Source organism: Ambystoma mexicanum, chromosome 14 (genome assembly GCF_040938575.1).
Source record: "Ambystoma mexicanum isolate Mex_15411 chromosome 14, UKY_AmexF1_1, whole genome shotgun sequence".
NCBI classification, from domain to species: Eukaryota; Metazoa; Chordata; class Amphibia; order Caudata; family Ambystomatidae; genus Ambystoma; species Ambystoma mexicanum.
This window is the reverse complement of record NC_090940.1, coordinates 60,002,720-60,016,017: the sequence shown is the minus strand read 5'-3', so window position 1 is coordinate 60,016,017 and position 13,298 is coordinate 60,002,720. Positions and strand designations below refer to the sequence as shown.

General features: G+C 44.9%; 1 protein-coding gene across 9 annotated transcripts in view; it reads right to left on the bottom strand.

Moving 5' to 3' along the window:
- Positions 1-13,298, bottom strand: part of NOVA1 (NOVA alternative splicing regulator 1) — a 922,724-nt gene that overhangs the window by 193,116 nt on the left and 716,310 nt on the right. For 6 of the 9 annotated variants that reach the window (XM_069638522.1, XM_069638520.1, XM_069638514.1 and 3 more), the window contains exon 4: positions 8,401-8,472. The exons of the other annotated variants lie outside the window; for them this stretch is intronic. In XM_069638522.1, coding sequence (XP_069494623.1) covers positions 8,401-8,472 — 72 coding nt within the window. The remainder of the gene's footprint in view (positions 1-8,400; positions 8,473-13,298) is intronic. 9 annotated transcript variants of the gene reach the window in all.

Below are 13,298 nucleotides of genomic sequence, written 5' to 3'. Positions count from 1 at the left end.
GAAAGGTTTCTTGAAGAAGAACTTGCAAGAACGGTATTGCAATAATCCAGTTTGCTGCCTGTAATGGCTCTGGCGAAGGTAAGGCAGTTACACTGATAGGGTTACCAATTATGGAAACAATGCAAACGCGGGGTCCAGGCATTTGAGACGGTTTGAGGAGCCTACTATGAGGAGCTCAGTATTCTCATCATTCAAGCAGAAATGGTGTTCAGCCATCCAGGCCTGAATGATGATGTAGACTTGATTGATGTTGGGGGAGTCAGTGGCGTGGTTACCAGTGAGTTTTAGCAGGATTTGAGTGTCATCTGCAAAGTTCTGTAAAGGATCCCAAGATTGTCAAGGCAGTCAAAAAGGGGTTTAGTGTACATGTTGTACAGGGTGGATGAGATGCAGGAGCCCCGAGGGACACTAAAGGGCACAGGAAAGGGGTTGGCAGCTTCTGAGCTGGCGAAGACCCTGGAGAATCGCTTGTGGAGAAAGGATTTGATCCAACTAATGGCTTCTTTGGAGAAGTTGAATTTAGTGCTGAGGTGTTGGCAGAGTATGTCCTGGTCGACAAGATCAAAGGCATTGGAGAGGTCAAGAAGGAGGAGGAGGAGGATGGTTAGCTCAACAGAAGCGCGAATACCATCGAGCTGGAAGTGCCAAGGACGAGTATGTATGTCCTTTTTGCATAGACGTCCATAATAGCCTGGAGTTAAGGGCTTAAGGTCGAGGGGGGGGGGGAGCCTCAGTGCTGTGCCTGGGTCTAAAACCAGATTGGCGAGAGCCCAGCAGGCAATTGTTTTCCAGGTGGGCTTGGAGTTAGGAGTAAGCAGTGCGGTCTAGGATTTTGAGAAGGTAGAGAATCATAGTGATGGGGCAGTAGTTGATGGGGAGGGAGGAATCTAGGGAGGATTTCCTGAGTAGAGTGGTGACCCAGGCTTCCTTGATGGCCAAGGGGGCAGAGTTAGACTCAAATAAGGCATCTATACATTTGGAGATGATGGGTTACAAGGGCTCAGCACATATTTTGGTGATATGGGACGGGCAGAGGTCACCCTTGCACCTAGAGGGATTTAAGGTGTTGGATGATGGTGTGGACATCAGAGGGAGAGACTTGGGTGAAGTGGAACAGGGGGTGGTGGAGGATGGGAGTTCTTCTGGGGGAGTAGGAGAGGCATCTTTGGCAGAAAGCAGGGTTTTATTGAGGATGGTTTTATTTCTCAGTTTGATAGTTTTGTCAGTCAGTGCAGATTGGACAGTGGTGCACCAAATTTCGTCCTTGGGGAAGTTGATGATAGAAGCTGCTGGAGCTTCAAGTTCCTTGAACATTTTAAAGAGCTCCTTGGTGTTGGAACTGGCCTCGTGGATGCTGGTATTACAGAGGATTTGGTGGAAATGCTAGCAGCTTTGTAGGTTTTACCTGCAGCGAGGAAAACTTATCTGTGGTTGATGGAGGTTTTTTTCCTCCAGAGGTGTTCTTGTGCCCATGTGTGTTTGCGGAGGGAGATAAGTTCTTCAGTGAACCAAGTGTGGATGGAGGGTTTCTTTTGGATACTAGTTTTGAGAGGTGCGTGTAGGTCAAGAGTGTGAAGTAGCAGGGAGTTGCAGGAAGTGAGGATGGTTTTGAGGTCATTATCATCAGGTAGAGAAGCAAGATAGGAGCAGATGGTAGATTCGAGAAACTCGGCTGTGAGTTTGTGAGTGTGTCTGGAGGTTATGGGGAGGCGGTGTCTTTGCAAGCAGCAGAGGGCTAAAGTGGTAGGAGGAATTGGATCAGGGAGTGGTCGGTAAAGGGGACAGGGACAATGGCAGTGACCGTGATGGGCAAATTGAGGGGTGTGACCCAGTCAAGGATTCGGCCCTTAAAATGGGTGGGCGAGCTGACTCTTGTGCAAAACTCATCTCTTGTAAAGAGGTTGCAAGGGCTGTAGCCTTAGCATCAGCCATGTCGTTAAGACTGAGGTTGAAATCGCCAACAAGAAGGAATTTGGTTTTTGGGTTGATGAGAGGTGTGAGGAAAGGGGGGATGTCAGTGCCCGGGGAGATGCCGGGCTAGGGGTAGAGGAGGAGGAGATTGATGGTGGTTTATTTATTCATTGGGCATTGATAAATGCACCTATACACAATGTGCTTCAAGGTGCAATAAGGAGAAGATGGGGACCAGGGTTGACAAAAACAAAAATGGTATTACTAAGCCTTGTGACATTCGGATTATGGAAGTGCGGGGAAGAGGGGAGGGGTAAGTGCCGGTAAGGGAGGAATGGCCTGTGGGTTAAGAGAGTGTCAAGGGAGGCAAGGTGGACAGAGCCAGGGGAATATAGAGTGTGCAGGGGAAGAAGGTCCATGTGCTAAATACGAGGAATGGGACTGGAAGGGCTGAAGGGGTGAGCCCAGCCAGGCAAGTGCATGGGAGGGGGCCCGGAACGGCAAATGCAGGTTGAGGGGGGTGAGGGGTCAGGGGATACTAAATGCAGGGCTAGACTGGCCGAGGAGGGCCAGGAGCCCTGTAAGAATCTGAAGGAACCAGGCAGCCAGTCAAGAGGCAAAGAGGGATATTAGTAGGGGAGTGGCAGAGGGAAGGAGGAAAAGAAAAAGAAGGTCTTGAGAAGCTTCTGGAACATATGGAGATCCAGTTCAAGTCTGAGAGGGGCGGGGGGACATTCCAGAGGGAGGCACCTGTGGAAGAGAGAGATCTAGCCCCCACCCTCTGCTTGGAAAAGCATCTGATATGCAGAGAGTTGGAGCTAGAAGACCGAAGGGCTCTATCGAGAGGTATTTAGGGAGAGAGAGTTGGGTGTAGCAGGGTCCCAGGTCCTAGAAAGCCTTGTGGATGATGTATCAACCGGCAGCCAGTAGAGACATTTTAGGGCTGGAGAGATGTGGTCACCGGGCTTGAGGCCTAGTATAAGTCTCACAGTCTTATTCCCGATTAGTTGAAGGGGCGAAGGGAGGGGTTAGGCAGATTGAGGAAGATACTGTTGCAGAAGTCCATCCCGGAGAGGACCAGAGCTCTGGAGATATTGAGTTTCTGGGGAAAGGTAAGGAAAGGGAGAATGTCTCTGAGGAGGTGAAGCTGAAAGTGGGCCTTCTTGGCAAGGTCTGTGATGTGGGGAGAGAAGGAGAGAGAGGTGTCGAAGGTGACACCATGTTTTTTTGCCTCATAGAAGGGTGAGGAGAGGGGGTTTATGGAGGGCAGCCAGAGTGTAGGAGGGATGGAGGGAGCTGGGGTACCAAGGAGAAGGATCTCAGTCATACTGGCAATAAGGCAGAGATTGTTAGCAGTGCACCAATCCTGAATATCAGACAAACAGCCAGGAATGAGGGAGGCAGAGGAGGGAAGTTTGAAGGAGAGCTTTGTGTCGTCTGCATAACAATGGATGTTAGGAGAGAAGGCAGAGATCAAATGGGCTAGAGGGGTAAGGTAAATGTTGAAAAACCAAGGCAAGAGGATAGAGCCTTGAGTGACACCACAGGTGGAGAGTGAGATGGAGGAGAGAAAAGGGTATCACAGAGCGGAGTTATAAGGGTGGCATGATTGACCGTATCAAAGGCAGAGGAAAGGTCAAGAAGGATGAGAACGGAAGAAGAGTTGGTTAAGTCAGTGGCTGTGTACGATTGTGTAGACATTCAAGTCTAGAATGGCCTAGGCAGGGTGAGGCACTGATGGTGGCATGGCCAGGAGTGACTGTGAGCCTGGCAGGTGTGGAGGTGGTGTACATCATTGTAGGAAGCCTTGGAGTGCCTAGAGCTGTTAGGGCATGTGGTGCATGTTGTGGGGCAAGTGAGGGTGGAAGTAGCCAAGGGAGTAGAAGTGGGAGGAAGGAGGTGGACATGGTAATGATATGGGATAGGGGAGGAGAGGGTAACTGTTGGGCATCAGGGTTAGTCAAGGCAGGGTTGAGCCTCAGAGGAGGATGTGGTCTGTACTGGTGGATTGGCAAGTGTTGATCCAAAAAAGCATTGGGAGGTTATACCAGAAGTTTTTGAGGCAGTTAACTCTAAAGCTTGGTGAGGAGGGTGTGTCCAAAGTATTTTTGCAGTAGGGGGGAGTGGCGGTAGCGGTTTGCAGACCATATGTGTTGGTGTACATGGAATGGGAGTCAGGATTACAGTGTTTGGTGGATTCTCAAAACTTGTACATTTCTGGGCATATGCTATCAGGTGCAGGTGATTCCTTATCTAATTCAGCTTGCCTTCTTTGCACTATAGTGTAGGGCCACCTTCAAAAAGACAAATCTTAGCAATCATGAATGTGAACTCCTTGTATATCAAACCTGTATATGAATTAAGAACTATACAGCAGGAATGTCCTGAAGCAACGACATTTAACCCCAGGGACTATAACCTAATGTATACCATTTGGTACTTAAACCCAGTGACTCATTTGGAAAATGCAATCATCACCAGAGAACAGTCAAGAAGGTAACTAGCTATGCTATGACAACATATTTAGGGAAAGCCTCTAATTCACCTCGAGCACATGTATAGCCTATTCCTACTTATTTGGATTGCACGTGAAGAGGACATTACAGTGTTTTGATACATTCCGAAAAGCCACCAACTTCAGTAGATGAAATACATTATTTAGAAAAGAATGTCAGCATAAAGGACCGACAAAAAACAGACAGTAATATTTTTCAAACTCAGATATTGGCCTGCATATCTAATCAATGTAAGCTTTCACCCTAATTCCATGAAACATGTTGGCTTCCAAAATTGTACAGTGCTTTAAAAGAAGGCAGGAATTTTTCCCAAGGGGACTACACATTGAAGATACAGCTCCCAATGAAGTAGTGCTTAGAATTTGGCAACAACTACAGAACTTGAAAATTAGATTCACACAACAACTGGAAGATTTCAAACTAATCTCTCTGTAACACACATAGGAGCTTCATCGTGTTTCCCAAAGGGCCATGTGCCGGCCAGGCTTGAAATCCTATGTACATTCTTTGGGTTCCATAACCACCATAAAGATGAAAGAACAAGCCGTCTTCCTCAATGTACCCTTCTTTCCCTTCATACAATCGAATAAACCGAAGGAAATGATGGTTAAATGCACACACAGGGCCTGCCACACACCCAGGCTAACATCAATTATAAAAAAAAAACTTTGCATGCATCAAAAAAGCAAGCAAATTCAGCATGCCACTCCGGTATCAGGACTTTAAAATTTAGAGTTAATTTTGCGGCACGTCCACCAGTATTGTTGAACTGGTTAGAATCATGAAATACGCAGCAGGCCTTTTGCATGGAGGTAAAGCAAAGCAGACACAGAGGAAAAGAAAGAAATATCTAGTGCCTCAGCAACACCCACAAGACCCACCTGTCGATGAGCATGGCTCTGCCTTAGGGCAGAGCAGAGACAACAAGGGACCGAAGGTAAAGAGAGGTTCAAGGCACAGAGAGAAAATAGCATTCATTGAAAACGGTGCAATCGTTAAGAGCACTGGAGACTGTTAATAGAACCAGAATGGAGCTGTCAAAACAATCAAACTATCTGGAAATGAAATAACAAGTCACGCACAAACAGAACCATTCCAAGCCCTCCACGCTTGTTCACAGAACCACTACAACCCCTCCACACTTGTTTCCAGGTAAATGCAAATATGTTTTGTTAATGTTAAAGGTTACTTGTACCGCACTCTATCACCCCAGGAGTGGTCCTGTGGCGCTCTGGCGGATCTGAAAAATGACGGTGTGTAAAAGGGAGGCTGTGGGACCGGTTAGTAGAGTGCAGTGGGAATAGGAAAGTGAGATATGATGTTCTGTTGGCAGCTTCAGTTCGGTTTGCACCATTCACTGAGCTTAGGTGCGATTTTCGAATCTGAGCAATTCCCATATGCTGCTGTGCATGGTTATGTGTTGTTTGTATGTTGTTGCAGTGAGGTAAAGTATGTGTGGTTTGCTCTGCAGGGATGTGGTCGTCTGAGTTTCTGTAGGAGAAGAGTTTGCAGAAAAATTTGGTTTTAGTATTGGGTCAGCAGGTTTTTTTTTCTTACATCTTTGCTTTGGTTTCTGTGGTTGGTATCTATGAGCATCCTGTGTGCTTTGATATTGTTTGGCATCCTAGTCGGCAGGTATGTTGCAGTGTGGTAATTATCTTCTGTAGAAGTCTAGTGGTTTGTGGGCATGGGTCATGGAGGTGTTTTCCCCCCTGCCTTAGTGATAGGGCTGTTTAGGATAGGAAGGTTATGGGTCTCTCCCTTGACTTCTAGTGGGGGTCCCTGGATACTGTGCTATTCCTCTGTAAACTTGGCAGTGTGTGTGTGCATGAGAGGTCCAAAATGTCCTCCCTACACCCACCAGTTGGGGATGGTTAGGCAATGGATTGTAGATCCCTCCCTGGGCTTCCTGTTTCTGACAGAATGTATGATTCCTACTTGTTCCCTTCTGATTTTGGGGTGAAGAGCCAAGTTATTTTGTTGTTTTCTCAATTCCAGATGATCCCTTCTATCGTGCATGTTTTTTGGAAGGAAATTCCATGTTTTAGGAGCCAGCTGTGAGAAAGATGCTCCTCCGAATTTTCTTTTATTGTATGGTTTTGGTTCTAGGCGAATGTCGTAGCTTGATCTGAGTGGTCTTGCTGGATGGTAGATGGTTATTTTCTTCTTCAGGAACTCTGCTTCTCGGCCGTGGATTGCTCTATGCGTTATGCACATTGTTTTGAACCTTATTCATTGTTTTATCGGTAGGCAGTGTAGTGTTTTCAGTGCTGGGCTAATGTGTTCACTTTGTGGTAGTTTGAACTGGCCGCTGTGTTTTGGATACGCTGAAGTTTCTTTAATAGGCGTTCTTCTGGACATGATGAGTGCGATGATGCTGAATGTTTTGTGGGTGAAGGAGAGGAACGGTAGGATCCTTTTTACTGTGTGCAGGAGGAAGAAGCATTTCTTGAATTTAGCATTTACTTGTGGCTCAAGTGTTAGTTTGTTGTCCATACGTCCTATACTGTTGTTGATGGTGTTGGTGCTATTCCTAGTTCTGTTGGCCATTGGATTTAGTGGCTGTTTTTGGGTATAACCATTATTTCTGTTTCGTCAGGGTTGAGTTTGAGGTTGTTTGTGTTCATCCAGCAGTAGAGTTCTTGTAGGCATTCTTGCAGGTTTGTGTTTTCTTCGTGTGTGTTTTGTACTTTGCAGATGATCTGTATGTCATCAGCGTAGTTGTAGCATCTGAGGCCATGTTTTTCAATGAGCTTGATTAGTGCAGCCAGGTATATGTTGAAGAGCAGCAGAGATAGGGAGGATCCTTGTGGTACTCCACAGGTGGATTCTCTTGGGGTGGATTTGAAGGGTTTGATTCAGACGGTTTCTGTTCTATCTGTTAGGAAAGATTTAATACAGCATAAGGATAGCTCTGTCATTCCTATATCTTCTAATCTCCTGATGAGGATCTCATGGTTGACTGTGCCAAATGCTTCTGAGCGATCCAGAAGTATTAGAGCTGCGCTTGTGTCTGGGTCTGCATTAGCCTTCAGGTCGTCCCAGATTGAGAGCAGTGCTGATTCTGTTCCTCTCATCGGTCTGAAGCCTACTTATGCCTGGTCCAGCAGAAGGTGTTCGTCTACGTAATCTTGTATTGTTCTATATAAGTAGTTTCAAGGAGTTTCACTTGATAGGGGATGTTTGAGATGGGTCTGTAGTTGTCAAGGTCTTCCACGCTGCCTGCTGTGTCTTTGAGGATCATGTATGCCGATTTGAATAAAACCGGTACTTTCCCTGTTAATAGTGATTGGTTGAAAAGGTTTCTGTAGTTTTCCACTGGTGCTCCTTGCGCGATGATTGATTTGTGTATGTCTAGGGGCAGGCATCCACGAGGGCCCCGCTTTGTTGCTGTTTCTTACCAGCTTGACAAATGTCTCTGCTGATGTTTGGGGAAAGTTTTGTAGTTGATGATAAATACTGTACCCAATAGACAGTTCTTCTTTCTTGCAAATAAGATATTTCCAAATGCAATGAATGCATGTTCACAATAGGATAATCTTCTGCATAGCCCTCACCCATTCTAGAAGGCAAAGATTTCAATTCCATCTGATAACATTGCTTAGGAACTCTTGACTTATTTCCTCTTTACACCATTGAGACATCGGATTAGACTAGAATGGTTCGTCAATACTATTACAAAATACTTCCAAAATCAACCTATGCAGACATTAAAAGCTATAAAATGAAAACAAACTGTAGATTTTAAAACACGTTAAAAGGTGTCTTCCTTTCAAGATTGCTTGCTGCCTTTTTTGTTGCATTAATTAATAAAAAATAAACTATTTTGAGGGTGATCAAGCTGTATAGTGCACGCCATGCAGCAATTAGAAGTACCATGAGAATGGATGCAGATATGTGAGTGAAGAAATCAAACCCCTTTCCCGTGCATGCTTCTAGTGAAAGAAATGACATAGATGAAATGGCACAATACCTGATTGGCTCTGGAGGTGCTCATGGGATCGGATGGGGAGGGCTTGGTGCTAGTTGGTGAAGATGGCAATGTCTGGGAACAAAGCAGTTCATGAGCAAATCAACAGCTTTTAAATAAAACGTTTAAAAATAAATGACACAAAAGGACAATATGTAGACTAAACATCATAGAAATATTCACCTAAAGAGTACACATAAGAATGCTACATTTTGGCATCAAAGCAATCATACAAATATATACATTAGGTGAATGTTGTGTAATAGAGCATCAACTATTGCTTCATTAGCACATCATATTTGCCAATACATGTAATCAAGTGTAAAAAAAAAGATTAGACTACACTGAAATGTCAATCTTCGCTGTGGAATACGTTGTGGCTGTCAGCAACAGCAGTTAATTTAAAGGCTGCGTGCCCAGGGAAAACCAGCAAAGCCGAAATGTTCCAAGTTAGACTTACGAAGGAAGGAAGGGCACACTGAAGGGAGGTCAACAAGGGAGGAAGAACAGGACCGACTGGCACCAGGTGAAGAGCAGTGGAGGATAAGCCTCACTGAGGAAGGAACATCAACGGAAGAAACAAAAAGACCAGGCGAAGAAAAAAAACGGGAAAGGTATAAGGTCACAGGAGGTAATGAGGTCCAAAGGCTGCAGCATAAGAGAAGCAGGAAGTACAGAACAGAGTGGCAACAGGTGATGAGCAGTGGAGAGTAAGCATCACTGAGGAAGGAACATCAACGGAAGAAACAAAAAGAACGGACCAGGTGAAGAAAAACAGAGTAAAGGTAGAAGGTCAGAGGAGGGAATGAGATCCAAAGTCTAGAGCATCAGAAAAAAAGGAAGCACAGGACAGAGTGCCACCTGGTAAAGAGAAGTGGAGAATAAGCATCACCAAGGAACGAACAACAACAGAAGCAAACAAAAAGAAAAGACCAGGTAAAGAAAAAAAAGGGGCAAGGTAGAAGGTCACAGTAGGAATGATGTCCAAAGGCTGCAGCATCGGAAAAAAAGGAAACGCAGGACAGAGTGGCACCAGGTGAAGAGCAGTGGAGAGTGAGCATCACTGAGGAAGGAACAACAATGGAAGAAAATAAAAAGAAAGGACCTGGCATAGAAAACCAGGGGAAAGGTAAAGGTCACAGGAGGGAATGAGGTCCACAAGCTACAACAGCAGAGAAAAAGGAATCACAGGACAGAGTCCCACCTTGTAAAGAGCAGTGGAGGGTAAGCATCACTGAGGAAGGCACAACAACGGAAGAAACAACAAGAAAGGACCAGGTAAAGAAAAACAGGGGAAAGGTAGAGGTTCACAAGAGAGAATGAGGTCCAAATGCTACAGCATAAAGGGATACATGAGTCATGGCGAAAGATAGAGAAGGGGCTCAGAAACCTACTTCCTCTGCACCTCTTCAATGCTTTTACTGCATAGAGGGGCACGATGCACAAGACATGTGCCGCCCACTCTGCCCGCATTTAACGATGTTCCTCCATTTGCTTCCGCGTGTCACGTGGCCAAATAGTCACTTGCAGGAAGCAGATAGGACTAGCTCTGGTGTGCACAAATAGCAGCCATTTTAGCATAAAAGTGCACTTTGGCGCCTGGTCTCTGCCAGATATTATGCAAAGCACACTAAATGAATCCGTATAAACAACTGAACACGGGAAATTAATAGGTAAACAACAACATTAATCCAATGGGAAAATTCGATACCGCAATGTCTTACTTAAACAGAGGTGTCTTGATAAGGTGTAATAATCAAAATGTATCTAATCTTTTTTAAAGAATCACAAAGCGTCTGAATAAGTCAATTGATGAAGGATATCAATGAATAATCACAAAATATCACAAACATGTACAGAGAAAAGCATATTATGGAGTAATCCTTTCTGGATACATAAACACGTGCACTAACAATTTAACAATCCGACAGAAATGATCAGCAAAGAATGCTACACAAAATACACACAATGCCGAAGGTATATTTATATCTATGAACATGTTCTGCAAAGGAAGTAGAAAGGGCTAAAGGTCGAAAGCCTTCTACTCAAAGAAACTTAAGTTGGCTAAGAGCCATTGGACACAATCAATTGAGTGATTCACGTACTTTGTAGCTCTTTACAAATTGTTAACTACATTTTGAATATTAAACCTCCTCAAATCACCTCTGCTTGTTGTTGAACTACATATAACGCGGAGAGTGGTTTGAAGTTGTAATCCATGTGTTATATTGGGAAAAATACTGACTATGCATGCACACATATGAGTTGTACAGATGTATGTATTAATTGAAATAAGGGGGCCAGATCGCTGATCTCTAGACTGTATTTTGTTGTGGTTGCCATTTAATAAATACATTTAAACAAAAACGCCACTTCTGCTTAATTGATGTCAGACATTAGATACATGATTCAGCATTGATATTAAATATTCTCAAATGGAACAATTTTGTTGTGCACAAGACAATGTACTTGTAGCAAAATGGGCCGCAAAATCACATACAGATGGGTCAGGGTCATCCACCTGATCTTCAATCACTAAAACACCAGAAAGCACTGGGCCTTTGTGCTAGTTCGTATCAGTGCTGGAGCCCGGCAGAGCCCCTGAGGCTAAGAGACCTATATGCAAATCAGGAACCCCTGTCGTTTGTAGAGTGCAAAGAGAAGTTCAAATTGTCGCAAGCTGAATGCTTTAGGTATATACAGCTCCGTCATTGGCTGTCAAACGGAGAAACCCGCCGGGCCGCATCCAGGAACCCAATAAGAATAGAGCTTAAACTTTTGGGGGGGGCAGTAGATTCATAAACTCACTACTTGTTACAGACTCCTAGAGAACGTCCCCATGGGTGAAAGACTCCCCTACATGACTGCGTGGGAGAGGGAACTGGGCTTGGAGATCTCAGATGAGTCCTGGCAAAAGATTTGGTATAGAGCCCAGAAGAGCTCCTGCTTACGATAGTGAAGGAAAGCGCTATCAAACTTTGTTACCAATGGTATTTACCCCCAAGTAGGCTACATGCCATGAATCCTGATTATCCGGACACATGTTGGCACAACTGTGGGGAGCGCGGGGACCTAGCACACATGTGGTGGCACTGCTCAGTCATGCAAACGTTCTGGTTGGAGGTGCGATCCCAAATCAAAGAGATCACTGGGACCTTGGTTCCCATGGATTCCCGAGTCTTGTTATTGGGGGATGACCTGGAGGATGGATCTTACCCAATGTCGGGACAATAGGGCGCCCGTTATCTCCCAGCTGCTCATAGCGGCTCGAATCACGAGAGCTTGCTTTTGGAAGACTATGGAGGGTCCACACTTGTCATACTGGTGGGTGAAAGTTTGGGAGATACTGGGTCTGGAAAAACGTAGAGCCATGCTGGAAGGGAAGCTGTCAAAGTGCACACGGACTTGGGGGCCATTCCTAGATTTTGTGTCAGATAGAGAGCAAATGTTCTTCCAACCGCTACTGCTGAAACACTTTATAAAACCTTGATGTTGGCATTGTGAATCTTTTTAATGTATTTATTTATTCCCTTTCTCTCTTTCCTTTAATTCGCTGCTGGTGTCCTTTCAGGTGAACTTCTCCTCCTAATTTTAACTGTGTTTGTATTTGAGATTGAGGTTGATATGTTTAGTGAATTGTAACAACAAAATGTAAAACTGAAGACAGTAATGAATTTCGCTGTGTTGTATTGGGAGGTCTTATGAAATGTTCTCTCGCTTGTTGATTTATATGTTCTGAAAAACTCAATAAAATATCTTTAAAGAAAACACCAGAAAACCTCTGGACTTTGATAACACACAGGGGAAACATGCAGGCAATGGAGATAAGGACAGACCAGTTATTTCCTAGGAATATGATCCATTTCAGGGGATCTGGTCAGATGATCATTTTGTCCGATCACTAAAATTTCCAGCTAATACATCCAAAAAGATATGACCTGATAAGGAAATATTTCAAAGAAACGACACATATGAATATGTCACATGCAAACTTAATCATTTGTGACGTTGGCGATATTGTATTATGGACAAAGCTGTAATTGCACCATTTCTCAGTCATTCTATAGAGAGATCCTACGATCCCCAATACAGGCCGCTAGATGACAGCACAGGGTGGCAGGGTAGGTGCTCTGCGTTTCCATTTGAACTCATGTCTGTCTGGCTGGGGAGTTTGTGGGAGCAGACAAAAAGACTTGGGGGCATCTTGGAAGAGAGTGTGGGTAGTATGGCAAGTCACGGCTAGCCCTCCAATAGAGGTTGGCGCCTGCTGGAATAGCAGTCATCCACACAGATGGGTGCAGGTATAGTCACAGAGGTAGTATAGTTCAGAGGGGCCGGGCAGGAGCACACAGTGAAAAGATGAAAGGAATTATTATTGCACGGATCTCACTAGGTAAATGGGTTATGCAGAATGGGCTCAGTTGTCAATTTCTATTGGTTGGTTGTAGGACCAGCAAAGATGAACAAGTTACTTCTTACCTTATAACGTTCTTTCGACGGGATGTTCCTCCGACGTATTCCTCATCTTAGATATCTCCTTCCAGCTCTGCTGGCCTTGGAAAATTTTTTCTCTCTCTAGAGGGCGCTGCGCGTCGACGTCCTCCGAGTAGATGTCCCTCGACAGCCGCCGTATCGACGTCGACGTCATCCTGCCTATAAAGGCCGCGCGCAGCGTCCGTTGCTCAGTTCCGTTTTGTAGCCCACAATAATACTTTCTGGACTAAACTAATCACCCTGAAGGAGCGTAAGCTGCAACAACAAGGGAAGTAGAACTGCGGGGATGGATGGGAGGGTCGATGAGGAATACGTCGGAGGAACATCCCGTCGAAAGAACGTTACAAGGTAAGAAGTAACTTGTTCTTCGAAGGGATTGTGTCCTCCGACGTATTCCTCATCTTAGA